Consider the following 27,776-nt stretch of genomic DNA (forward strand, 5'->3'; position numbering starts at 1 on the left):
CTAAAAAACGATTTCAATGCCCCAGGGCAGTGGTTGGGGGCATTGCCCTGTGTAAGGTGCCGTCTTTCGTATGGAACGTTAAACGGGTGTCCTGACTAAAGGTCACTAAAGATCCCATGGCACTTATTTTAAGAGTATGGGTGTTAACCCCAGTGTCCTTGCTAAATTCCCCATCTGGCCCTCATACCATAATGGCCAGCTAATCATCTCCAGCTTTCAATTGTCTCATTCATCCCCCTCCTCTCCCCTATAACTTATTCCCCAGGTTGTTGCTGTAAATGAGAATGTGTTCTCAGTCAACTTAACTTAAGGGTTAAATAATCAAATAAAAAAAATCTATGACACATTTCTAAAACAGTTAGGACGGGAGACTTCTAAAACGGGATTGAGTGAAGTAGAAACAAATATGTTGAACGAGCATTGCGAGCCTCACAAGTTTGACGAAATCCCCTTATATCTTTTCAGTCAAATCACCTTATATATTTTCAGTCTAATACGGCTATCTACTTAATTTTTGTAGATCTTCATCAGAAGCCTGCTTTTTGTAGTAGTTAAATGTTCTCTCCAAATGTAGCTGGAATTTAGACTGAAAGTATTTGACAAATGTGATTGGTTGAAGATATTACATTGGCCTACGTCGCGCTGTGCAGTTTAATTAACAGATGTCAACAACAATTGGAGAAGTGTTTAACATTACCAGTACCACATCCTTTTGATATGTGACTGCAAACAGAGATCTGTATATGATGAGATGCTAATGTCGCCGCCCTAAATACAGAGTAGACTTACCATTGGAACACAAGAGTGATGGTTGCTGATAATGGGCCTCTGTACACCTATGTAGATATCCCATAAAAAATCTGCCATTTCCAGCTACAATAGTAATTTACAACATTAACAATGTCTACACTGTATTTCTGATCAATTTGATGTAATTTTAAATGGACAATTCTTTATTTTATTTTTTTAAACAAGGACATTTGGAAGTGACCCCAAACTTTTGAACGGTAGTGCATCTATAAGATGTCTTTGGTTGTATTGCTGCTGAGTTGTACCAGGCAGCTAGATGTTTTGGTTAGGAGTGCATTCTTCATTGATTCAGTCTAACTGAAGTCTACACAAGATGGCTGCAGTGCAAATCTGCTCCTTAAATGGACAAACAGGATCTAGCTAGAGCTACATCAACAAAAAGTGTTGAGAGAGGGAGTCCTAGTGTCTGTACCCAGACACCACAGGTGTTCTGAGTGGTCTCTTTTGTTATGACTTGTGAGCTTCATGACCACGTCATTGTAAAAATTAAATAATGATGAGACGGGAGACAGGAATTAAGTTAAACTATTTATATGAATGTGATCATCTCCAACACATAGGAGGACCATGATGCTCTGCGACTCAACCCCAATACATCACTGTTTGGATGTCTTTTCGGTATTTTGGTGTTTTCTGGTGTGAACTCAGTCCAAGTAGTTAACAGAGATACTGTAGGACACCCACAGACCAAACTCTCCTTTGATTGGTTGAGTTATCACAAAGACCTTCCACAGAAGTGAGGTTCTGGATCAGTGAAAAACGCTGTGATTGGCTTAGCATATCATTAATACTTGGACAACCCACATCAGTTTGCTTGAGACCCTCGACTGAGTCACATCATACTGTGGTCGGTGAGCTCAGACTGAACCCTGTAACTGGGTTTGTATTAGCCCCAACCCCCAGCCCCCAAAACAGACTCTGGCTGTTATTCTTGGACTGGAGACAGATGTGTAATTGTGCAGCTCAGGTTTTCTTATCCCTATACCCCTTTTTATCAAGAGGTAGCCTATACACACACCCATGTGAGCACACACACACACACACACACACACACACACACACACACACACACACACACACACACACACACACACACACACACACTGTTATTACCCTGTGCTGTGGTGTGATGGGGATGTGCTCAAGTGAATGAAGTTGCACAACTCTACTTAGTAGCAGTGGGGAGGGTTTAGTCAACTTCTAATTAGACCAAGTCATTTATCAGAGCTCAGGCTGTTCCAGTGGCAGGAAGGGAACTCCAAACCCCAAATTACAGCCTCCACATTGGGCATCTCTTTGTCATTGGACTCAACGGTAAAGCCATAGGCTTAATAATCACCCACACCGCCTGTGGGACTGTATTTGTCTGCAAACATATGAGCCAATTTGGTAAGATGCGATGGATACAGTGAGACTTCCAGAGACTTTACATTTCTGTCATTTATCAGATGCTCTTATCTAGACCGACTTACAAGAGTGAGTGCATACATTTTCATACTCCCCCCCCTCCCTTTTTCCCCCCTCATGTTTCTAGAATGATCTTCTAGGGCAGTCCTGGTGAGAATAGAAATGAACTTACTTGAGTTAAGCCCGAAGGTGCTGTACAGGGCAGAGAATGTCATCCATCTTCTATGCCAGTAGCTAGCTGCTCACTGAGGTAGTCTGGAATAGCTAAATATTTTGAAACCACAAATGCCTTGAGATCTCCAAATAGAGCAAGCCTCCATGCTCTTAAAGGGCACAAAAACGAATAAAAGAACGAAAAACAAACATTATTAAGCCTCCTGTTTGTTCATCTCTGCCAAATGTGACGAGTAGTGTGCTGCCAGACATGTTGGCGACCTCCGGCCGTGTGTTCTGGCTTGTCTAACGCTGTGTTGACCCCGGTGACTGTGCTGGGCTTATTAATTACAGTCTGGGATCTGGGCATCGATTCAATGGTCATTTCAATGAATGTATACATTGATTCTTAAATAAAAAACATTTTAATGCTTCATGAGCTCAGTAAAACCTCCTTTTCCTATCACATCCCACAATATATGGTAGTTTTACTCCATTGTTTGTAACAATGTCTTTGTAAAAGAACAATGTATAGCTTCCAAATATGCTTCTAAAACTACCATATTTATCTCCTGGATCGTTAGTCCTTGTATCAATATAGCTCATTACATTTCTCCAGCCCCATCCCTCAGCTTTATAGCGCAACCAAGTGGTGGGGCATCCGTTGTCCTGAAAAAACGAATTACGGATTGTGGCTTGAATTTGGTTTTCCAGATCGCTCATTTCCTGCCCAAAGCTTGGGGATGAAGGGGAAAACAGGATGCAGGGGAAATGTGTTGCATCTGAATCCATGAAAAACTTAAGGAATACCTGACAGTGTTTGGGAAGAGGGGGTGTGTGGCGAAAGAAATGCCTCTTGACTGTCAGGAGTCAGACTGTTGATCTGGAAAGTGGCATAGATCAAAAAAGTTAAGCATTTTTTTTGCCTGGCTTGCTATGAGTAAGGCATGTTCACGGGCCTAAGGAGTTCCTGAACCATGGAGGAAGCCCTTCATGCATACATGTGTACGTGCACACAATCACACACACAAAACACACACCACCAACACATCCCACACACACCTTATCCTAACACACACACACACACACACACACATCCACCCACGGCAGCCAATACGGGGGAGAATGTCTTGGTCACTCCTTCTCTGCATGTGGCCGTCTAAGGAAAGCTTAAATCATCTCCAGCCCTGTTCCTCCCCTTAGTCAGCCTCCCGTCCTCCCCAGGCTGCCACACACACAGCAGCTGTTCCCTGCCTCACTATGACAGCCTAGCCTCACCTCTGTCTCTACAAACACACACACATACATACCAGGCAACAGCACAGGAGGAGCACCACTCTGTCCGATAGGGATCAGTCATTCCAGAGAAACAGGTCTGAGAACAGTGAGAGGAAAATAATGGGGCTGTGGACGATGCTGATCGTGGCTTCGCAGCTGATCTTAAACCTGTGCTCAGACGGAGCCCAGGGATCAGGTGAGTGTAGCTGAGATTTGTTTCTTTATTATTACTGAATGTGATGCCAATGTGATCTTGATGTGGCCAGTAAAGTCTATTGAAACAATGCAATTGCACAACAAAGTGCTTTGAAGTTATTGATTTTATATTTACATTGCAGTCATTTAGCAGACGCTCTTATCCAGAACGACTTAGAAGTGCTTCCATCTTAAGATAGCTAGGTGAGACAATCGCATATCACAGTCATAGCAAGTACATTTTTCCTCAATAAAGTAGCTATCAGCAAAGTAAAGCAAGACAAGTGTGAGTGTTAGTGCAAAGAAAGGCAAGAGTGATATTTCATTTTTGTCTTTGGGAAGGGGGGGGGGGGGGTGCTGTTGGATTAAAAAGGTAATTGAAGAGGCAATTACAGGATACTACAGCTAAAAGTTTTGATTTGACAATTTGATGGTAGTCAGAGACAGACAGTTTAATTTGACATACAGAGAGACTGTGATGTCATCTTCAAATGACTCTATCAGTGTAATAAAGCTCTCAGCACTCTACCCCACAGGATTCCAATAGAGCTCTGAGGTAATGATTGATCAAACAGACACTGTGATTGAGAATAGAACGTTCATTCCTTCTCCATCCAATATACACAAAGGGCTACACATGGCATTTGATACTCTGTTGTGATCAATATTCCTCTATAGCATTTGTGGTGAGAAGATTGAAAATACATCGGTCAGAAGGGTGCTGTGTACTGATGACTGAGGTGTGACTGTGTGTGTGTGTGTGTGTGGGGGGGGGGGGGGGGGGGGGGGGGGGGTCTGCAGTCTGGCTCTGATTTAAACAAAGTCCCAACTTAATCACACACATGGGAGTAATCACTAATGGTCTGTATGCAATACTGGAGTCTGAGCATGCACACACACACACACACACACACAAAGGGTTTTGAGATGCCATATACACTGAGGTACAACTGTTGACAACTTTGAGAGATATTCTTTTAAAATACTTTTACAGCACAGTTGTCTCAGTTGATATGTAGTGAAACTTTTAGTCATTGGTCATTTATACAAATAGCAATTACTGGTAATGACTGCATGGGATTTCACTTAATAATATCCTCTTAGATGTCAAGTCCCCTGTTTTGGGGACCTGTGTAGTTCTGGTACCCATTCCGACCAACATTTTTGCTTATATATTGATATGTGGCCAACATAGACCTACATGGCTTGCATTGCGTGATAGCCCTGATTCTCACTGACACAGGAGTATGTCTCTTCTGCCTGTGTGAAGCAGGATGGGAAATCTGACACCAATTGAAGCTGGGATGTCCCTATCTACCATTTCATTCGCTCTTCCGACTGTCCATCAACTCCTGGCTGAACCCTACGTCACAGTCACTAACATATGCCTAGAATTCTTACATCGTAAAGAATTGTTTGTTGTTGCTGTAGCACATTCAGTGATTGATTTATAGCCAGTAATGTAAACTAACTAATTAATAGATTTTTAACAAAACCCACTTTCTGTTTGTCATAGATGGACAATATTAATATGAGATGGAAGGCACGTTCCTAACAAGTTCAGGAAGCTACAGCTATGTGAGACGTTCACAGCGATGGGGGCAGATGTTTTGATCAATAGAGACATTTAGAAAATATATACATTATCTCTAAGACTAAATATACAAATATGTACACTACATGACCAAAAATATGTAGACAAATGCTTGTCGGACATCTCATTCCAAAATCATGGGCATTAATATGGAATTTGTACCCCCTTTGCTGCTATAACAACCTCCACTATTCTAGGAAGGCTTTCCACTAGACGTTGGAACATTGCTGCGGGACTTGCTTCCATTCAGCCACAAGAGCATTAGTGAGGTCGAGCACTGATGTTGGGCGATTAGGCCTGACTCGCAATCGGCGTTCCAATTAATCCCAAAGGTGTTCAATGGGGTTGAGGTCAGGGCTCTGTGCAGGCCAGTCAAGTTCTTCTACACCAATCTCAACAAACCACTTCTGTATGGACCTGTTTTGTGCTAGGCCTTCCCCAAACTGTTGCCACAAAATTGGAAGCACATAATCATCTAGAATGTCATTGTATGCTGTAGCGTTAAGATTTCCCTTCACTGGAACTAAGAGGCCTAGCCCGAACCATGAAAAACAGTCCCAGACATTACTCCTCCCCCACCAAACTTTACAGTTAGCACTATGCATTCGGGGAGGTAGCATTCTACTGACATCTGCCAAACGCAGATTAGTCCGTCGGAATACAAGATGGTGAAGCGTGATTCAACACCCCAGAGAACGCATTTCCACTGCTCTAGAGTCGATGGCATGGCATTAGGCTTAGGCTTGTGTGCGGCTGCTCGGCCATGGAAACCCATTTCATGAAGCTCCTAACGAAGTTATTGTGCTGATGTTGCTTCCAGAGCCAGTTTGAAACTCGGTAGTGAGTGTTGCAACCGAGGACAGATTATTTTTCTGCACTACTTGCATCAGCATTCGGCTGTCATGTTCTGTGAGCTTGTGTGGCCTACCACTTAGAGGCTGAGACGTTGTTGCTCCTAGACGTGTGACAAACTATGTGGTAGTGATACTTTATGTGTGGGCTGCCGGTGGTTTATTTTATGGTTAAGATGTGGATTTAGGTGGATTTGAAGGACATGGTTTTGTGTAGCTTGATGGATCTTGAGAGGACAAGTGGTGGCTGTGTGGATGAAAGCTGATCCTTTCTCATGGAGATCCTGACCCACACATGGCCCTGAGTCTAAAACACAGATGGGAGCAAGTGTGTGTGCATAGTGCGTCTAAACAGATGGATGAGAATAGAATAAGAGTGGGTTTGTTCAAATTGTTTTGTTGGTGTACCCCCAGTCCCAGTTTGCAGGCCAAGTCACGTTGAGGCCAAGTCACGATGTTTGCCTAACCTCCCTCCACAGGCGAGGGGGACAATAGCGAAGCTGAAGCCTTTCACAAACCAGGTCTGTCTGTGCTTATAAAGGTGAAATTGAGCGCAGGAAATGGCATGAAAAGGAAGCCTGTTATCGTGGCTCGAGTTACGTTTAACCACACGCCTTTAAAAGCCCCGTGCTGCTCCCCGATGAACTGGAACAGACTGAGACCAGGCAGTTGGAACCGGAGTAAAGACTGGGGGCAAGAGAAAAGAACAAAGATGTCTGAAGCTGAATACACACACACAATATCTTGTCTGAGGATCACACTCTGCAATCTTGGCTGAGAATAGGGGGGGGGGGGTATGAGGGCAATTTTCTGGAAACATTTGGGAGCAATTTGTTGCCCTCACGATAGTGTGCCTTAAAGACAGCTGCTAGGGCACTTGTGTATTCATGTAGTGTCTCAGACTGGTGGGGAGGGATTCAAGGCACATGCTCCTGAGGCCTGCTGTGACCCAGGGTGACTTTATTCAACTAGAATTGTAACCGTGGGCTTACCTCTTCACTGGCTTCTACATTCCACTCCATGTGCATTGAGTACAGTAAAGTTTACCCATATTTATCTAACTTAGCCTGGGCTTGATCTTCCAGCCAATTCTAGTCTATGTAAAGTATCCCTTCTGTACATCAAAACCACTAGTTCAAGAATAACCAAAATACCATACATTCTGATAAAAGTACAAATGTTTTACCCAAAACTCATCAACCAACCTACTCTCTCTTGACCACCAGTATCTTCTCAGCCAGGGGCGGACTGGCCATTTCGCATTTCAGGCAAATGTCAAATCGTCAGGTTCATTTTTAACTTGGATTTTTGTGCAAAATGATTATCATCTGGCAAAAAAATGGGGTGCAGATGGGAAAAAATGGGCAGGTGTGGAGGCCTCAAGTAAAAAACTTGGCCAGTGTGTTGAAAATGCCAGGGTTGATTCCTGGTCCCAGTCTGCCCTTGTTCTCAGCAATCATCAGCATCATTTTCTGCCACATCTGACTCATCAACTAGCCTACAGATGTAGGATCTGAATTTGAGCCAGTTTGCTACAGCAGGAAAATGAAGCCCCTGGGTGGCCCAAGAGGCAAAATAAACAAAGGAAATATATCAAGTATACAGTATATTATATATACAGTATATATTGTATATGTATTATACAGTTGAAGTCGGAAGTTTACATAAACCTTAGCCAACTACATTTAATCTCAGTTTTTCACAATTCCTGACATTTAATCCTAGTTAAAATTCCCTGTTTTAGGTCAGTTAGAATCACCACTTTATTTTAAGAATGTGAAATGTCAGAAGAGTAGTAGAGAGAATTATTTATTTCAGCTTTTATTTCTTTCACCACATTCCCAGTGGGTCAGAATTTCAGATACAATCAATTAGTATTTTGTAGCATTACTTTTAAATTGTTTAACTTGGGTCAAATGTCTTGGGTAGCCTTCCACAAGCTTCCCATTGATTTGGGTGAATTTGGGCCCATTCCTCCTGACAGAGCTGGTGTAACTGAGTCAGGTTTGTAGGCCTCCTTGCTCGCACACGCTTTTTCAGTTCTGCCCACACATTTTCTATAGGATTGTGGTCAGGGCTTTGTGATGGCCACTCCAATACCTTGACTTTGTTTTCCTTAAGCCAATTTGGCACAACTTTGGAAGTATGCTTGGAGTCAATGTCCATTTGGAAGACCCATTTGTGACCAAGCTTTAACTTCCTGACTGATGTCTTGAGATGTTCCTTCAATATATCCTTATAATTGTCCTGCCTCATGATGCCATCTATTTTGTGAAGTGCACCAGTGCCTTCTGCAGCAATGCACCCCGACAACATGATGCTGCCACCCCCGTGCTTCACGGTTGGGATGGTGTTCTTCGGCTTGCAAGCCTCCCCCTTTTTCCTCCAAACATAACGATGGTCATTATGTCCAAACAGTTCTGTTTTTTTGTTTCATCATACCAGAGGACATTTCTCCAAAAAGTATGATCTTTGTCCCCATGTGTCACGCTCTGGTCTTAGTATTTTGTGTTTTCTTTATTATTTTGGTCAGGCCAGGGTGTGACATGGGTTAATTATGTGGTGTGTTTTGTCTTGTTTTTTTTGTAGGTATTGGGATTGTGGTATAGTGGGGTTATCTAGAAAAGTCTATGGTTGCCTGAAGTGGTTCTCAATCAGAGGCAGGTGTTTATCGTTGTCTCTGATTGGGAACCATATTTACGCAGCCATATTCTTTGAGTGTTTCGTGGGTGATTGTTCCTGTCTCTGTGTGCACCAGATAGGGCTGTTTTGGGTTTTCACGTTTCTTGTTTTGTTAGTTTGTTCATGTGTAGTTTCTTTATTAAAGACCATGAATAATGACCAGGCTGCATTTTGGTCCGCCTCTCCTTCGACGGAAGAATACCGTAACAGAATCACCCACCACAACAGGACCAAGCGGCGTGGTGACAGGCAGCGGCAGCAACGAAATCCAGATTTCTGGACATGGGAGGAGATATTGGATGGTAAAGGACCCTGGGCTCAGCCTGGAGAATATCGCTGCCCCAAAGAAGAACTGGAGGCGGCGAAAGCGGAGAGGCGCTGGTATGAGGAGGCAGCACGGTGACGCGGATGGAAGCCCGAGAGTCAGCCCCAAAAATGGCTTGGGGGGGAGGCACACAGGGAGTATGGCGACGTCAGGTAGGAGACCTGCGCCAACTTCCTGTGCTTACCGGGGGGCTAGAGAGACCGGGCAGGCACCGTGTTATGCTGTGGTGCGCACAGTGTCTCCAGTGCGGGTGCATAGCCCGGTGCGGTACATACCAGCTCCGCGTATCGGCCGGGCTAGAGTAAGCATCGAGCTAAGTGTCGCCAGAGCCGCCAGTCTGCATGGAGCAGCCAGAGCCGCCAGTCTGCATGGAGCAGCCAGAGCCGCCAGTCAGCATGGAGCAGCCAGAGCCGCCAGTCAGCATGGAGCAGCCAGAGCCGCCAGTCAGCATGGAGCAGCCAGAGCCGCCAGTCAGCATGGAGCAGCCAGAGCCGCCAGCTTGTTCAGCGCTGCCGGATTCTCCCGCCTGTCCAGTGCTGCCGGAGCCTTCCTCTACAGCGCTGCCGGATTCTCCCGCCTGTCCAGCGCTGCCGGAGTCTCCCGCTTGTTCAGCGCTGTCGGAGTCTCCCGCCTGTTTTTTTTTTTTTTTTGTAGGTATTGGGATTGTGGTATAGTGGGGTTATCTAGAAAAGTCTATGGTTGCCTGAAGTGGTTCTCAATCAGAGGCAGGTATTTATCGTTGTCTCTGATTGGGAACCATATTTAGGCAGCCATATTCTTTGAGTGTTTCGTGGGTGATTGTTCCTGTCTCTGTGTGCACCAGATAGGGCTGTTTTGGGTTTTCACGTTTCTTGTTTTGTTAGTTTGTTCATGTGTAGTTTCTTTATTAAAGACCATGAATAATGACCACGCTGCATTTTGGTCCGCCTCTCCTTCGACGGAAGAATCCCGTAACACCATGTGCAGTTGCAAACCGTAGTCTGGCTTTTTTATGATGGTTTTGGAACAGTGGCTTCTTCCTTGCTGAGCTGCCTTTCAGGTTATGTCGATATAGGACTCGTTTTACTGTAGATATACTTTTGTACCTGTTTCCTCCAGCATCTTCACATGGTCCTTTGCTGTTGTTTTGGGATTGATTTGCAACCGACAACCACAGGAGGACTCTGCTAATAATCAGATGGGTGGAGGAGAGGAGGTATGGGGCCCACGTAGGTAACTGCGGGGCCCTGTCTTGGTTGGGTAACTGATGGCAGAGAGGAAAAACACTTACAGTGGGGCAAAAAAGTATTTAGTCAGCCACCAATTGTGAAAGTTCTCCCACTTAAAAAGATGAGAGGCCTGTAATTTATCATAGGTACACTTCAACTATGACAGACAAAATGAAAAAAGAAATCCAGAAAATCACATTGTAGGATTTTTAATGAATTTATTTGCAAATTATGGTGGAAAATAAGTATTTGGTCAATAAAAAAAGATTATCTCAATACTTTGTTATATACCATTTGTTGGCAATGACAGAGGACAAACGTTTTCTGTAAGTCTTCACAAGGTTTTCACACACTGTTGCTGGTATTTTGGCCCATTCCTCCATGCAGATCTCCTCTAGAGCAGTGATGTTTTGGGGCTGTTGCTGGGCAACACGGACTTTCAACTCCCTCCAAAGATTTTCTATGAGGTTGAGATCTGGAGACTGGCTAGGCCACTCCAGGACCTTGAAATGCTTCTTACGAAGCCACTCCTTCGATGCCCGGGCGGTGTCTTTGGGATCATTGTCATGCTGAAAGACCCAGCCACGTTTCATCTTCAATGCCCTTGCTGATGGAAGGAGGTTTTCACTCAAAATCTCACGATACATGGCCCCATTCATTATTTCCTTTACACGGATCAGTCGTCCTGGTCCCTTTGCAGAAAAACAGCCCCAAATCATGATGTTTCCACCCCCATGCTTCACAGTAGGTATGGTGTTCTTTGGATGCAACTCAGCATTCTTTGTCCTCCAAACACGACAAGTTGAGTTTTTACCAAAAAGTTATATTTTGGTTTCATCTGACCATATGACATTCTCCCAATCTTCTTCTGGATCATCCAAATGCTCTCTAGCAAACTTCAGACGGGCTTGGACATGTACTAGCTTAAGCAGGGGGACACGTCCGGCACTGCAGGATTTGAGTCCCTGGCGGCGTAGTGTGTTACTGATGGTAGGCTTTGTTACTTTGGTCCCAGCTCTCTGCAGGTCATTCACTAGGTCTGATGTGTGGTTCTGGGATTTTTGCTCACTGTTCATTTTGACCCCACGGGGTGAGATCTTGCGTGGAGCCCCAGATCGAGGGAGATTATCAGTGGTCTTGTATATCTTCCATTTCCTAATAATTGCTCCCACAGTTGATTTCTTCAAACCAAGCTGCTTACCTATTGCAGATTCAGTCTTCCCAGCCTGGTGCAGGTCTACAATTCTGTTTCTGGTGTCCTTTGACAGCTCTTTGGTCTTGGCCATAGTGGAGTTTGGAGTGTGACTGTTTGAAGTTGTGGACAGGTGTCTTTTATACTGACAAGTTCAAACAGGTGCCATTAATACAGGTAACGAGTGGAGGACAGAGGAGCCTGTTAAAGAAGTTACAGGTCTGTGAGAGCCAGAAATCTTGCTTGTTTGTAGGTGACCAAATACTTATTTTCCACCATAATTTGCTAATAAATTCATTAAAAATCCTACAATGTGATTTTCTGGATTGTATTTCTCATTTTGTCTGTCATAGTTGAAGTGTACCTATGATGAAAATTACAGGCCTCTCTCATCTTCTTAAGTGGGAGAACTTGCACAATTGGTGGCTGATTAAATACTTTTTTGCCCCACTGTATATGGCAGGGAGAAAGTACATTTCCTGCAATTCTACACATTTTGTCATGGGGCGTGGAGAAAATGTTGCAATTTTAAAGCAAGTTACCTACAATTCTACATATTTTGTCATGATGCTAAGTTAATGATATCTGAGTGGGATTCAGGACTCCTGGAGGTTAGGGCCCCTGGGCACTTGCCCTGTGTGCCCATTTGGTATTTGGCCATGTTTGACTAATTTACCAATCTAAAAATTGTTAGCTGACATGGCTAATTGAGTGACTGTCAGTGACTGACATAACCACAGGAAGTTGAGACCCCTACTGAGTTCTTAAAGAAATATATTATAATGATATGTTAATCCGGCCCTGTATGTGGATTATAATGAATGGACATTTTTTTTGTAGGGGTTGATAAATTATTCGTTAGGGCAAATGAAGTATGACATTTTCTAGTGGAAATTACATACTTTAGTTACATTTTTAAACATTGAATACACTACAAATTTGCATTTCCTGGTGTGCATCAAATTACTATCCTACATCTGTACTCTCTCTTGACCACCAGTTTCTTCACAGCACATCAAAACCTCTAGCTCAGAAATCATCAGCGTTCAGGAAAAAGTGAAAAAATGGATTCTGCTGCTGAGAAGGCAATTTAACATTTCCCACCAGCTACCCAAACTCACTGTGATGTTCCAGCCTAGTCTAGTCTATAAAGTATTGACGTGGACATTCCCCACGGTACATCCAAAACACCTTGCTCAATAACCATCCCATCCATCTATTTAGGTTTGTTTATTCTCGCTCTACTGAGCCACAGACAGTGTGAATAATTTGAATAATGAATATTCATCATTTCCTACCATGTGTGTAACTTTACTTTATTTTTTACCTCCGCAGTCTATGATCTCCTAAACTCCCCGGACTGTCTGCCAGACCTGCTGCAGGGCGGCCTGGTGGAGCAGGGGGTGAATGAGGCGTTCATCCTCACCACCTTTAAACTGCAGCCCAAGACTGGCACCACCGTGTTTGGTCTGTACAACCCCCGAGACAACAGCAAGTACTTTGAGTTCACCGTGCTGGGGAAACTCAACAGAGGTAATGGCTAGGAAGGAGAGGCTAGGGACTTAATGCCCAACTGAGGGGGTTTATCTACTTGTACACTGAAGATATAGAAGATAATGTTTTATTACACAACAGATATTATTGTTTTATTATACAACAGCTATTGTTGTATTTTACGCATTATTAATTCAAAGATATCGAATTTGGCCATCAGTGCAGCCTCAAAGAATTAGGTGCACAACGGCTCAGAGGACAAGGGATGCATGATATACTGCACTTTTCTGTAAAATGTGGTATTGAAAAGTTCTCTCTCTCTTTCCATTTCATTTGTGTTTAAAAATCATTACTTTCGCCTTTCTTTTTCTGCATTATTCATGTATTCGATTCATTGACGCATTTGCTGTGATTCACTCTCCATCTCATGCAATTTTACACTCTATGGCCTTTTTCTTCTTGTCCCTTTCCCTCTCTAACCTCACCCCCTCTCCCCTCACTCCCTCACTCCCTCACTCCCAGCTGTGCTGCGTTACCTGAGGAGTGATCGGAGGATGAGCTCTGTGACCTTCAACAACATCCAACTGGCGGACGGTCAGCGCCACCGCCTCCTCTTCCACCTGAAGGGGATGCAGCAGGGCCCAGGGGCGGTGGAGTTGCACCTGGACTGCAGACTGGTGGAGACGGTCAGGGATCTCCCCTCCGTGTTTCAGGGCCTGCCTGCAGGCTACGGCGTGGTGGAGCTGAAGAGCATGCAGGGCAAAGCAGAGGTGATGTTATGGTATTTGTCTCAAATGGCAACCTATTGTACTCATCTCAATTAACATTATATAGTGCACTACGTTGGACCATTGTCAGGTTGGATGTTATTCAAATTAAGCACGTCATGTGCGATGCAATCATTATTGTGCCCCACCAATGAAATCGGGAGGGGGACTATAGATCTGTCTCTGTCTGTTCACACACAATATCTCAGACCTCACTGACCCATTTTGACGAACATTTTGCCATAGAGATCCAGCATTTACATAATGAGACTGATTGGCACGATTTTGAGGAAACTTGGGTGAATGATGTATCTTGCCATAGAGATCTGAAATTGACTAAATTACACTGATTGGCCGAATGGGGGCGATCAATAATTTTCCCTTTGGGAACAACATGTTTACTGTTGTCTTGTTTACTCATAGAACCATAGATGTTTCTGTTACCCATCCCAAACCATTACCTTTGTGGCCGTTGTACTCAGGGACGTCATTTATTTACTCATATATCTTCCTTCCAAATTCAAATGACCCTAACCCTAGCCTGGATGCAAGATGTTGCCAAATCCTTGTCTATCAAAAATGTAGCATTTGTCAAGCAATTTAAGGTTGGCTAAAGCAGGAACAAATCTGGCAACCAGAAAACAAACCTGGCAACCTGTCCTTATCAAGCCCATCCATCAGCACGGACTCCAACTGATGGATCCCTGTTGTTGGACTTCTTCACAAACAGGAGGAGCTGGAGGAATTGAAACTGGTGGTGGGAGACACGTTCGAGAACGTAGCCTCTCTACAAAACTGCCACCAACAAGGAGACTCTGTGCAGACGCTGGGTAAGAGTTTATGACAAATAAACAAACCAGCTCATTTTCCTGTGTTTTCCCTAAACTGTTAATTTAGTCTCTACTGTCTAGTTTAGACAGACACATTTTTTTTAAGGAAAGGCCTTTTCTTGTACGTCACCCAACCACTTTTCATGAAAGCAGCTAAATGGTGATAGAATGCTCATATGTACACTACCGGTCAAATATTTTCGAAACATCTACTTATTCAAGGGTATTTCTTTATTTTAACTATTTTCTACATTGAAGAATAAAAGTGAAAACATCAAAACTATGAAATAACACATATGGAATCATGTAGTAACCAAAAAAGTGTTAAACAAATCAAAATATATTTTCTATTAGAGATTCTTTTCCAACAGTCTTGAAGGAGTTCCCACGTATGCTGAGCACTTGCTGGCTACTTTTCCTTCACTTTGTGGTCCAACTCATCCCAAACCATCTCAATTGGGTTGAGGTTGGGTTATTGTGGAGGCCAGATCATCTGATGCAGCACTCCATCACTCTCCTTGGTCAAATAGCCCTTACACAGCCTGGAGCTGTGTTTTGAGTCATGATAGTTCCACTAAGCGCAAACCAGAATGGATGGCGTATTGCTGCAGAATGCTGTGGTAGCCATGCTGGTTAAGTGTGCATGGAATTCTAAATAAATCACTGACAGTGTAACCAGCAATGCACCCCTACACCTTCACACCTCCTCCTCCATGCTTCACAGTGGGAACCACTCATACGGAAATCCTCCATTCACCTACTCTGCGTCTCACAAAGACACAGCGGTTGTAACCAAAAATCTCAAATTTGGATTCATCAGACCAAAGGACAGATTTCTAACGGTCTAATATCCATTGCTCGTGTTTCTTGGCCCAAGCAAGTCTCTTCTTCTTATTGGTGTCCTTTAGTAATGGTTTCTTTGCAGCAATTCAACCATGAAGGCCTGATTCACAAGTCCTCTGAACAGTTGATGTTGAGATGTGTCTGTTCCTTGAACTCTGTGAAGCATTTATTTGGGATGCAATCTGTGGTGCCGTTAACTCTAATGAACTTATCCTCTGCAGCAGAGGTAACTCTGGGTCTTCCTTTGATGTGGCAGTCCTCATGAGAGACAGTTTCATAATAGCGCTTGATGGTTTTTGCAACTGTACTTGAAACTTTAAAAGTTCTTGACCTTGAATCCCACTAACGGGATCGATATAACAACAGCCAGTTAAAGTGCATTCCGCCAAATTCAAAACAACAGAAATCTCATAATTAAAATTCCTCAAACATAGAAGTATTTTACACCATTTTAAAGATAAACTTGTTGTTAACCTTTCTGATCTCCCCATCCCGGATCCGGGTTCGTGAATACAGACTCAAGCTCATTACCATAACGCAACGTTAACTATTCATGAAAATCGCAAATGAAATGAAATAAATATGCTAGCTCTCAAGCTTAGCCTTTTGTTAACAACACTGTCATCTCAGATTTTCAAAATATGCTTCTCAACCATTGCAAAACAAGCATTTGTGTAACAGTATTGATGGCTAACGTAGCATTTAGCATTAACATTCAGCTGGCAACATTTACACAAAAAAACAGAAAAGCATTCAAAAAAATCATTTACCTTTGAAGAACTTCAGATGTTTTCAATGAGGAGACTCTCAGATAGCAAATGTTCAGTTTTTCCTGAAAGATTATTTGTTTAGGACAAATCGCTCCGTTTTCTGCGTCACGTTTAGCTATGAAAAAAACCCTGTATCCAGGATTGTGTAAATCTATCAGCAAGCTCATTAGCATAACACAACGTTAACTATTTATGAAAATCGCAAATGAAATGAAATAAATATGCCATCTCTCAAGCTTAGCCTTTTGTAAACAACACTGTCATCTCAGATTTTCAAAATATGCTTCTCAACCATAGGAAAACAATAATTTGTGTAAAAGTAGCTAGCTAGAGTTAGCATTTCGCGTTAGCATTTAGCGTTAGCATTAGCGTTAGCATCCAGCACGCAACATTAACAAAAACATAAAAGCCTTCAAATAAAATCATTTACCTTTGAAGAACTTCTGATGTTTTCAATGAGGATACTCTCAGTTAGATAGCAGATGCTCAGTTTTTCCAAAAAGATTCCTTGTGTATTAGAAATAGCTCTGTTTTATACATCACATTTGGCCACCAAAAAAAATCCATAAATTCAGTCCTCAAAACGCAAACTTTTTTCCAAATTAACTCCATAATATCGACTGAAAACATGGCAAACGTTGTTTAGAATCAATCATCAAGGTGTTTTTCACATATCTCTTCATTGATACATCGTTCTTGGACACATGCTTTCTCCCCTGAATCAAATGGTAAAGTGGAAGCAGCTGGCAATTGCGCACCGAATTCGACGCAGGACACCAGGCGGACACTTGGGAAATGTAGTCTCTTATGGTCAATCTTCCAATGATATGCCTACAAATACGTCACAATGCTGCTAAGACCTTGGGCGAACGACAGAAAGTGTAGGCTCATTCGTTGCGCAATCACAGCCATATAAGGAGAGAATGGAAAACAGAGCTTCAGAAATTCTGCTAATTCCTGGGTGATGCATCATCTTGGTTTCGCCTGTAGAATGAGTTCTGGGGCACTTACAGACAAAATCTTTGCAGATTCTGAAACTTCAGAGTGTTTTCTTTCCAAAACTGTCAAGAATATGCATAGTCGAGCATCTTTTCGTGACAAAATATCGCGCTTAAAACGGGAACGTTTTTTATCCAAAAATGAAATAGCGCCCCTAGAGCTCTAAGAGGTTAATCCCACCACAGTGTCCGATTTCAAAAAGGCTTTACGACGAAAGCACACCAAACGATTATGTTAGGTCTGTACCTAGTCATGGAAAAACAGCCATTTTTCCAGCCAAAGAGAGGAGTCACAAAAAGCAGAAATAGAGATAAAATGAATCACTAACCTTTGATGATCTTCATCAGATGACACTCATAGCACTTCATGTTACACAATACATGTATGTTTTGTTCGATAAAGTTCATATACAAAAATATGAGTTTACATTGGCGCGTTATGGAATAGTAGTTCCAAAACATCCAGTGATTTTGCAGAGAGCAACATCAATTTACAGAAATACTCATAAAACATTGATAAAAGATACAACTATTATGCATGGATTTATAGATACACTTCTCCTTATTAATGCAGCCGCTGTGTCAGATTTCAAAATAACTTTACCGAAAAAGCACACCATGCAATAAATCAGACAATAAATCAAGCGCTCAGACAATAAATCAAGCCATACAGACATCTGCCATGTTGTGGAGTCAACAAAGTCAGAAATAACATTATAAATATTCACTTACCTTTGATGATCTTCATTAGAATGCGCTCCCAGGAATCCCAGTTCCACAATAAATGTTTGATTTGTTCGATAAAGTCCATCATTTTACGTCCAAATACATCCTTTTTGTTTGCGCGTTTAGCTCAGTAATCCAAATTCATGACGTGCAGGCCAGACGAAAAGTCAAAAAGTTCCGTAGAAACATGTCAAATGAAGTATAGAATCAATCTTTAGGATGTTTATAACATAAATCTTCAATAATGTTCCAACCGGAGAATTCCTTTGTCTTCAGAAATGCAATGTAACGAGAGCTAACTCTCACGTGAACGCGCGTGACCAGCTCATGCCACTCTGCCATTCCCCCCTCCTTCACAGTAGAAGCATCAAACAAGGTTATATAGACTGTTGACATCTAGTGGAAACCTTAGGAAGTGCAATTTGACCCCATAGACACTGTATATGCGATAGGCAAAGAGTTGAAAAACTACAAACCTCAGATTTCCCACTTCCTGGTTGGATTTTTTCTCAGGTTTTTGCCTGCCATATGAGTTCTGTTATACTCACAGACATCATTCAAACAGTTTTAGAAACTGTTTTCTATCCAAATCTAATAATAATATGCACATATTAGCAACTGGGCCTGAGTAGCAGGCAGTTTACTCTGGGCACCTTATTCATTATTATACTCAATACTATATATTATTATACTCAATACTGCCCCCAGCCATAAGAAGTTAAAGTTATGTTGGACTGTCATTTCTCTTTGCTTATTTGAGATGTTCTTACGATAATATGGACTTGGTCTTTTACCAAATAGGGCTATCTTCTGTATACCAACTGATTGGCTCAAATGCATTAAGAAGGAAAGAAATTCCACAAAATAACTTTTAACAACCAGACCTGTTAATTGAAATGAATTCCAGGTGACTACCTCGTGAAGCTGGTTGAGAGAATGCCAAGAGGTCATCAAAGCAAAGGGTGGCTACTTTGAAGAATCTCAAATATATTTTGATTTGTTTAACACATTATTGGTTACTACATGATTCCATGTGTGTTATTTCATAGTTTTGCTGTCTTCACTATTATTCTACAATGTAGAAAATAGTCAAAATAAAGAAAAACCGTTGAATGAGTAGGTGTCCAAACTTTTGACTGGTACTACATACATAGACATACTGTCTAATTCACCCTGTTACTGTACGTTGAGGGTAGCTCAAACAAGAACCCCAACTCAAGTGTTTTGGTATGACCCATGTTCTTCCCCCATTCTCCCTTTCTAGGGAGTTTTTCTAGCCATCGTGCTTCTACACCTGCTTTGCTTGCTGTTTGAGGTTTTAGGCTGGGTTTCTGTACAGCACTTTGAGATATCAGCTGATGTACGAAGGGCTATATAAATACATTTGATTTGATTTGCAGGGGTCAACACAAAGCAACTCTCCAATCAAATGCTTGAGCTCACCCAGGTGATAAATGAGCTGAAAGATGTCCTTATTCAGCAGGTAACTATAATGGTCAAGCTCCTCTTGGAACTCTTAAACTGCACCTCCTGACCCACTGAGTCCATTTACAAACATGCTACCTGGGGCGGCAGGTAGCCTAGTGGTTAGAGCGTTGGACTAGTAACCGAAAGGTTGCAAGATTGAATCCCCGAGCTGACAAGGTACAAGTCTGTCGTTCTACCCCTGAACAAGGCAGTTAACCCAATGTTCCTAGGGCGTCATTGAAAATAAGAATTTGTTCTTAACTGTTCATTGCCTGTTACCCTGTATTATCCCTGTAGGGTTTGTACGTCTGTGGGGGCTGTAAATCAAGATATAATAAAAATGTTTCTGCTGCTTTCTAAAGGTCAAAGAGACATCTTTTCTCAGAAACACCATCTCTGAGTGCCAGGCTTGTGGTGAGAACATCCAATACCACCATTATATTACAAATGATTTATTCTGTATTATGTGTTCTGCATTCATGTCATATGTTGTTTATGGATTTGGCCAAGATTTTTTTCCTGACCATGAGACCTAACAAGGAAAATCCCTAGACCCCAGTTTTACTTGAAGCATGTTCGCTTATGCCACATTCATAACTAATACATGAGAAGCCACTGATATTGTGAAAATTAGTGTCATAAAAATATATTTCCTCTCTGTGTCTTTGAAGGACTGGGTGGAAGCGAGGTCATTGAGCCAAAGTGTGCCCCTGGTGTTTGTTTCCGTGACGACATGTGTATGGAGACGGAGGAGGGTGTTGAGTGTGGACCCTGTCCTGATGGATACACAGGGGATGGCTTCAGCTGTGATGATGTGGATGAGGTAGGGTGTGTGTCTGTGTGTTAACGGTGTGTATTTATGTGGTTGTAATCATTCTAAAATACTAACCAAGCGTCTTCTCTCTCTCTCTCTCTCTCTCTCTCTCTCTCTCTCTCTCTCTCTCTCTCTCTCTCTCTCTCTCTCTCTCTCTCTCTCTCTCTCTCTCTCTCTCTCTCTCTCTCTCTCTCTCTCTCTCTCTCTCTCTCTCTCTCTCTCTCTCTCTCTCTCTCTCTCTCTCTCTCTCTCTCTCTCTCTCTCTCTCTCTCTCTCTCTCTCTCTCTCTCTCTCTCTCTCTCTCTCTCTCTCTCTCTCTCTCTCTCTCTCTCTCTCTCTCTCTCTCTCTCTCTCTCTAGTGTCAGTTTAACCCTTGTTTCGCCGGGGTAAAGTGTGTGAACACAGCTCCAGGGTTTCGCTGTGACACATGTCCTCTGGGCTACACTGGTCTGGCTGTGGAGGGGGTGGGAGTGGTCTACGCACAGACAAACAAACAGGTCAGTCTACATCACCAAATGGAGTCAAGGTCTAATGAAAAAAATGAAAAGGAAAAGCTACACACTCTAGTAGCTCTAATAAAATCCTTTACTCACCAACGTTTCGACAGCAAGCTGCCGTCCTCCATTTCACCTTGGTCAATTCAAGAAGATGAATTTAAATGAAATCGACCCCCCACCCGGTGACACTGTTACTAGGATAACTCATCTTGTAACATCTTTTCAAGCTATATATCATAATTTGTACTTTTATGCTCATCTTCGTTTTTTTTAACTGGATATCTCTTAGGTCTGTGACGACATTGATGAGTGCAAAGGACCCAACAACGGAGGGTGCACTGCTGACTCTCTCTGTCACAACTCTGCGGTAAGGACTGAGTGTCTGTCTGATAGCCCGGTGGTCGCCACATCTTTTTGCTTCGGCCAACTCCTGACTTTCGCTATCACACAACAGAAACTACTTGAAGCACAAGCAGATCTGGGGACCGGGCTAGTATCTGGAATCCAAATAGAATATCGCTCCATTTTAAACAATAGGACAAGGGAACCACGTGTGTTAAAGGGATTCCAAGCTAAATATCTGACCCAAGTACAAGTACTACATGTATGATATGTTGTTCATTGCCTGTTACCCTGTATTATCCCTGTAGGGTTCATACGTCTGTGGGGGCTGTAAAACAGGCTACATAGGGGGCCAGGTGAAGGGCTGTAAGCCAGAGAGGAGCTGTGGTAACAGTCGGACCAACCCCTGTGATGTCAACGCCCAGTGTATCCAAGAAAGAGACGGCTCCATCACCTGTCAGGTGGGGTCCTATAGATCACAAACTAGCCTCCGTTGACAGAACTCGCTCTCACTCACACACGCATGCACGCACACACACATAGAGACGCAGAATAACACACACACACATACACACTCGTCACTCTATAAAACTAGGCCAACATTTTACTGACTGCCTTACGCACACGCACACACTGCCTCAAGTGTTTTCTCTTATTTTCCCTGTCAGTGTGGGATTGGCTGGGCTGGTAATGGCTACCTATGTGGGAAGGACACAGACATTGATGGATACCCTGATGAGAAACTCAAGTGCAAGGATATGGTCTGTAAAAAGGTAACTATGACAACTGAACAAATACAACTATCCTGGAATAAACAGCACATGTGATCTCTCTTTCCGTGCCTCCCCATCTCTCTCGCTTTTAACTCTCTCTCTCGCTCTTCCTGTATCACCATCTCTCCATCTTTCTCACTCCCTCGTTCCCCCCCCCCCCCCCCCCCCCCCCCCCATCTTATTTTGACGTTGTGTCTGTTAAAGGGTTAACAGGGTGTCGAAATCAATCTGTTGGTTGTCAGGATAACTGCATGCGTGTTCCCAACTCTGGCCAAGAAGATGCTGACGAGGACGGACAAGGGGACGCTTGTGACGCTGACGCTGATGGAGACGGTATTCTGAATGAACAGGTAGACACACACACACACACACACACACACACGCACACACACTACAGCTCCCTCCCTCAAACTCTCTGCTCCCCCTGTGCCCCTCTCCCATGCAGGATAACTGCTGGCTGAAGCCTAACGTGGATCAGAGGAATAGTGACAAGGACAACCACGGTGATGCCTGTGACAACTGTCGTACGGTGGAGAACCCCGATCAGAGGGACACTGACGGTGACAGGAAAGGAGACGCCTGCGATGATGACATGGATGGAGACGGTGCGTACAGCGACACATCCCTACCACATAACTAGCGTCACGGTAGTCTGATACAACAGCCGTTTGACTAGAAAACACCAAACCTACCCTGATCCCATTACTAAACACACACAAACACACAGTATGCCTTTGTCCTCCTCACGCTTTGATACAGTACATGACTGTCTGGGTTCCTTTTTACAGACTCTGTCTACAGACCACTTGACCTTTATGCAATGATCACAGTACTGTTGCTTCCCTGAGATAAATGAGAAATGACACACCTAGGGCCTTCTGCACAAACACTTTACTCAGATGACAAATGCAACAGCGCCTGCCTGTGGCACAACTAGTGAACTATTAGAAACAGAATATCAACGTAAAGAGCATCAACCCCGTGCAGTTTGCTTTTAAATAATAATGCATTGATTCAACATCAGTGAGTAAGCCTTCAAATCACATAAATCACGCTTTATGATTCTTCTCATGGGCCATACTTACACTTTTTTTTGACACTTTCGCAGATGTTCTTGAAATATCTAGAACAGCTATCCCTGGTGTGCCTACATCACAAAGCAGTAATCCTGAAAGAGACTACTTTACTTAAGCACTGTCATGTATTTCCCTAACACGTCTGCAGAGTGGTGGGATACTATTGGTCAGATAACTTTACAATCTCAAACTCTGTAATTTAATTGGTCTCCAGGCTTGAAGAACTTCCTGGATAACTGCCAGATGGTGGTGAACCGGGACCAGTTGGACCGGGATGGAGACGGAGTGGGAGACGCCTGTGACAGCTGCCCCGATATTCCTAATCCTAACCAGGTCAGACTGCCTCCAAAGGCCTCCATTGAAGGTTCTGAGACCTGTTCAGTTTACAGATATATACTGGAATATGGAGCGACTGAGATGTCGTCTCCTGTGTGAGGTCAAAAAGTGTTTTAACAAATCTGTGCTCTGATTTCAGTCCGACATCGATGATGACCTGGTTGGGGATTCTTGTGACACAAACCAAGACAGGTAAAAGAAAACATATTTTAAAGTATCTGACGTTAGAAAAAGTATTCTCTTAAAATATCCACTTCATGATTTAATTGATTTAGTCAATTCATCCCTTTATTTTTATGAATATTCAACTACAGTATATATACTGAACAAAAATACTGTGTTGTGTGACAAAACTGCACATTTTAGAGTGGCCTTTTATTGTCCCCAGCACAAGGTGCACCTGTGTAGTGATCATGTTGTTTAATCAGCTTCTTGATATGCCACACCTGTCAGGTGTATTGATTATCTTGGCAAAGGAGAAATGTTCACTAACAGGGATGCCCAAAAATGGTTTACAAAATTTGTGAGAAGACCTATCTTTTCTGTCCCTTCTCCTTATGTGTTACCTGCCTGGTCTGTAGTGATGGTGACGGTCACCAGGACACCAAGGACAACTGTCCCAACGTGATCAACAGCTCCCAGCTGGACACAGACAAAGACGGCCTGGGGGATGAGTGTGACGATGACGATGACAACGACAGCATCCCTGACTTCCTGCCACCAGGACCCGACAACTGCAGACTGGTGCCCAACCCCGACCAGCTGGATGAGAACAGTCAGTAGTAATCTGTCTTTCACACTTTTTAAATTTACATTTAAAATTTGTGACCAAATTGCCCAGCAATGGGAAATAACACTTTACTAAATCCGAATCTGAATTATTGAGTTATCACCTAAAAGCTATAGCCTAGTGTTTCAGTCTGTTTGGGCTTCGACCAACCCTTTTCAGTGTAAGTTTGTGTCCTGCCAAATGTGCTGTAAATGGTGTGACAACAATAGGAGACTTGACTACACACACTTTACACGTATACACATTTTGTAACTGAAGGTAAAACTTGAGGAAGTGAAGTGCCTATGGACTGACAAGGTTTTCCATCACATTCAGCTTTGACACCTGCAAAAGAACTGTAGCTTCACTGATCTAATACTGTACTTCAAACAACGTATACTCAGTCACCATTGATCTTCAACCAATCAACCAACAAACCTTAAACTCTCTGCTTTACCAGTGTATTGCCTATGCTTAGAACCTTATTGGCCATCATTTCTAAGCTTTTGTGTATTCTCTCCTCCCAGATGACGGTGTTGGGGATGTGTGTGAGTCAGACTTTGACCAGGACAAGGTGATTGACAGAATAGACAACTGTCCAGAGAACGCTGAGGTCACTCTGACAGACTTCAGAGCCTATCAGACGGTGGTGCTGGACCCCGAGGGTGACGCCCAGATTGACCCCAACTGGGTTGTCCTCAATCAGGTGTGATGGTCATTTACAGGACTACCGGAAATAATAAGCTAAATATGTTCAAATGCTTTGAATTTGACAACAGGACTGACATTTTATCTCTCAAACAGGGAATGGAGATTGTGCAGACCATGAACAGTGACCCTGGACTGGCTGTGGGTAAGAAAGACTTCCAAATCATTATCAAGTATCATATATATCGTATTGTATCAACTCGTATTCTATTTCGTCGTACCCTCTTTGTTTTGTTCCCTAGGTTACACTGCGTTCAGTGGGGTGGACTTTGAGGGGACATTCCATGTAAACACAGTGACGGACGATGACTACGCAGGCTTCATCTTTGGCTACCAGGACTCCTCCTCCTTCTATGTGGTCATGTGGAAACAGACTGAGCAGACCTACTGGCAGGCCACACCCTTCAGAGCAGTGGCCGAGCCTGGCATCCAGCTCAAGGTGTGTGTGTGTGTGTGTATGTGTGTATGTGCCTTGAATCGTACAATGAAATCTGTCTTTTTATTTTTGTATTTACTACTTCTTACCTTCTCCCTCGCTATCTCCCAGGCTGTGAAGTCTAAGTCGGGTCCAGGTGAGCACCTGAGGAACTCCCTTTGGCACACAGGGGACACCAACGACCAGGTGCGTCTGTTGTGGAAGGACCCCAGGAACGTGGGCTGGAAGGACAAGGTTTCCTACCGCTGGTACCTGCAGCACCGGCCCCAGGTTGGATACATCAGGTGAGACAGCTGATATGATGCACACAGGATGGCTTCTGAGAGTGAGTGAGTGAGTGAGTGAGTGAGTGAGTGAGTGAGTGAGTGAGTCAGATGTGATCTCTCCATCTAATACTCTGATTTTCTAACAAGAATGACTGTCTGTTGGGTTTTTGGACAGGGCCCGTTTCTATGAAGGTACAGAACTGGTGGCTGACTCTGGTGTGACCATTGACACCACCATGAGAGGAGGGCGACTGGGCGTTTTCTGTTTCTCTCAGGAAAACATCATCTGGTCCAACCTAAAGTACCGCTGCAATGGTAAGTAAGAGGCTCGTTGAAACTGGCCATTTGAGATGCTCTTTTTTCTTTACTGAGATTATTTGTACATTTATGACAATATTCAAGCTGTTTGTTTTTATCTCACATTTGTCACATTGCCATCCTTGATTTAACTGACCCTCAGTAGAAATTGACCATGACCCTTAACCTCTGACCTCTGACCTCTAAAGACACCATCCCTGAGGACTTCCAGTTCAGCACGCAGCACGGCGTCAACGACAGTCTCTAATCCTACAGAGTCTGAAAGAAAGACCGTTTCTCCACGTGTTTGTGGTGTGTGTGTGTACACAGTGGCAATACTGTATGTACTGTATGTTTTCTGTTTATGTCTATGCCACCTCCCCTCATTTTTCTTTTTATCAACTTGTCTTCCTGAGTATTAAAATCAGTGTGCTCTGAATGAGGACTACTAGAGTAAAATAAATGATATTTATCATTACATTTCGTGCATATTACAATTCAAACTCTAGATGTTCTTTATTCTTTGAGCTCATTTTGCGTTATCATCCACATACACAATCATCAGCCATTGATATAAGCTTCCTTCTCTGTCAGAGCAGCATTTATTCCCAGTGTGATATACCAGCCCCACACTCTGCACAATGTATTCACACGACATGGACATGAAAGGGAACACAAGAGAGGAGTCAGACCATGGTGACTTGGCCATGCCTGAGCATAGTCAATTTTCTTGTACCCTGGTCCCAGATCTGTTTGTGCTATCTTGCAATTTTGGAAAGACAACACAAACAGATCTGGGACCAGGCTAACTGTCTTGTAACTCTGACCCTCAACCCTCACCCGAGGCCTAGTCTTAACCAAGAGTTTGGTTATCATTGCTTATCACGGCTCCTTGACGCAACTCTCTGGAGACCAATGGAAAGCGATGCTTTATATATTTAAATGATTCTCAAATCAAATCTACTCCTTTGTCTGGTTTCAATCTTAGACATAGGTGTTTATATGTTTGAAATTCATGTTGATTATTTTCTAAATTATAAGGTTATCGACAAGAGAATTCCACATAAAAAAAAAATTAAGACACATTGCATCATTTTTTGTCTTGCCTTATTGTAAGAACAGATTCCATTTGTTTCTCAAGAATTTCATCAGCCAATCTCACAGTTCATGTGGTCAAATTGTACATTTACAGAAGTGAGGAAACAAGACTATTGACCTGTTAACCTATTATTATTGGGGGTGTTGTTATGATACTGTATTTTGGGTGCTATACCATTGGTTTGAAGTGATTTAGAGGATAAGGGCATGATTTTTGAAGCAGCCTGCCATAGGCTCTATACTCCAATTGTTTCACTAGCAGCAATGATAACGCTGTCTCTGGGATAAGTAAATAAAGGAAATTAATCCATATTTTGGTCAATGTCTCTCAGGATCACTTGGCATTCATCTTTACCCCATAAATATGACAAAATGTGTATAGTGCTTTCGGAAAATATTCAGACCCTGTCACTTTTCAATGTTAAACAACCTTACTCTAAAATGGATTAAAAAAAAATATTATTATCAATTTTCACACAATACCCCATAATGATGGAGCAAAAACAGATTTTTTGACATTTTGCAAATGTATTCAAAATAAAAAACTGAAATATCACATTTACATTCAAACCCTTCACTATGAGACTCGAAATTGAGCTCAGGCGCATCTTGTATCCATTGATCACCCTTGAGATGTTTTTTCAAAAGACCTGTTTTCACTTTGTCATTATGTGATATTGTGTGTAGATTGATGAGGGAAAAAAATGTGTTTAAGTCATTTTAGAATAAGGCTGTAACGTAACAAAATGTGGAAAAAATTAGTGGGTCTGAATA

General features: G+C 42.8%; 1 protein-coding gene across 1 annotated transcript; it reads left to right on the plus strand.

Moving 5' to 3' along the window:
- Positions 1-3,551: 3,551 nt before the first annotated feature.
- Positions 3,552-27,314, plus strand: LOC110523890 (thrombospondin-4-B). Its single transcript, XM_036977597.1, has 22 exons — positions 3,552-3,844; positions 13,031-13,228; positions 13,712-13,959; positions 14,687-14,786; positions 19,524-19,606; positions 19,953-20,004; positions 20,262-20,413; positions 20,764-20,901; positions 21,191-21,268; positions 21,552-21,704; positions 21,912-22,016; positions 22,259-22,366; positions 22,462-22,621; positions 23,307-23,425; positions 23,568-23,620; positions 24,010-24,203; positions 24,725-24,903; positions 25,002-25,050; positions 25,148-25,344; positions 25,453-25,625; positions 25,783-25,922; positions 26,114-27,314. The coding sequence occupies exons 1-22, from the start codon at positions 3,769-3,771 to the stop codon at positions 26,170-26,172; spliced, it is 2,814 nt and encodes a 937-aa protein (XP_036833492.1). The 5' UTR covers positions 3,552-3,768; the 3' UTR covers positions 26,173-27,314.
- Positions 27,315-27,776: the final 462 nt, after the last annotated feature.

The sequence above is a fragment of the Oncorhynchus mykiss genome, chromosome 5, assembly GCF_013265735.2.
Source record: "Oncorhynchus mykiss isolate Arlee chromosome 5, USDA_OmykA_1.1, whole genome shotgun sequence".
NCBI classification, from domain to species: Eukaryota; Metazoa; Chordata; class Actinopteri; order Salmoniformes; family Salmonidae; genus Oncorhynchus; species Oncorhynchus mykiss.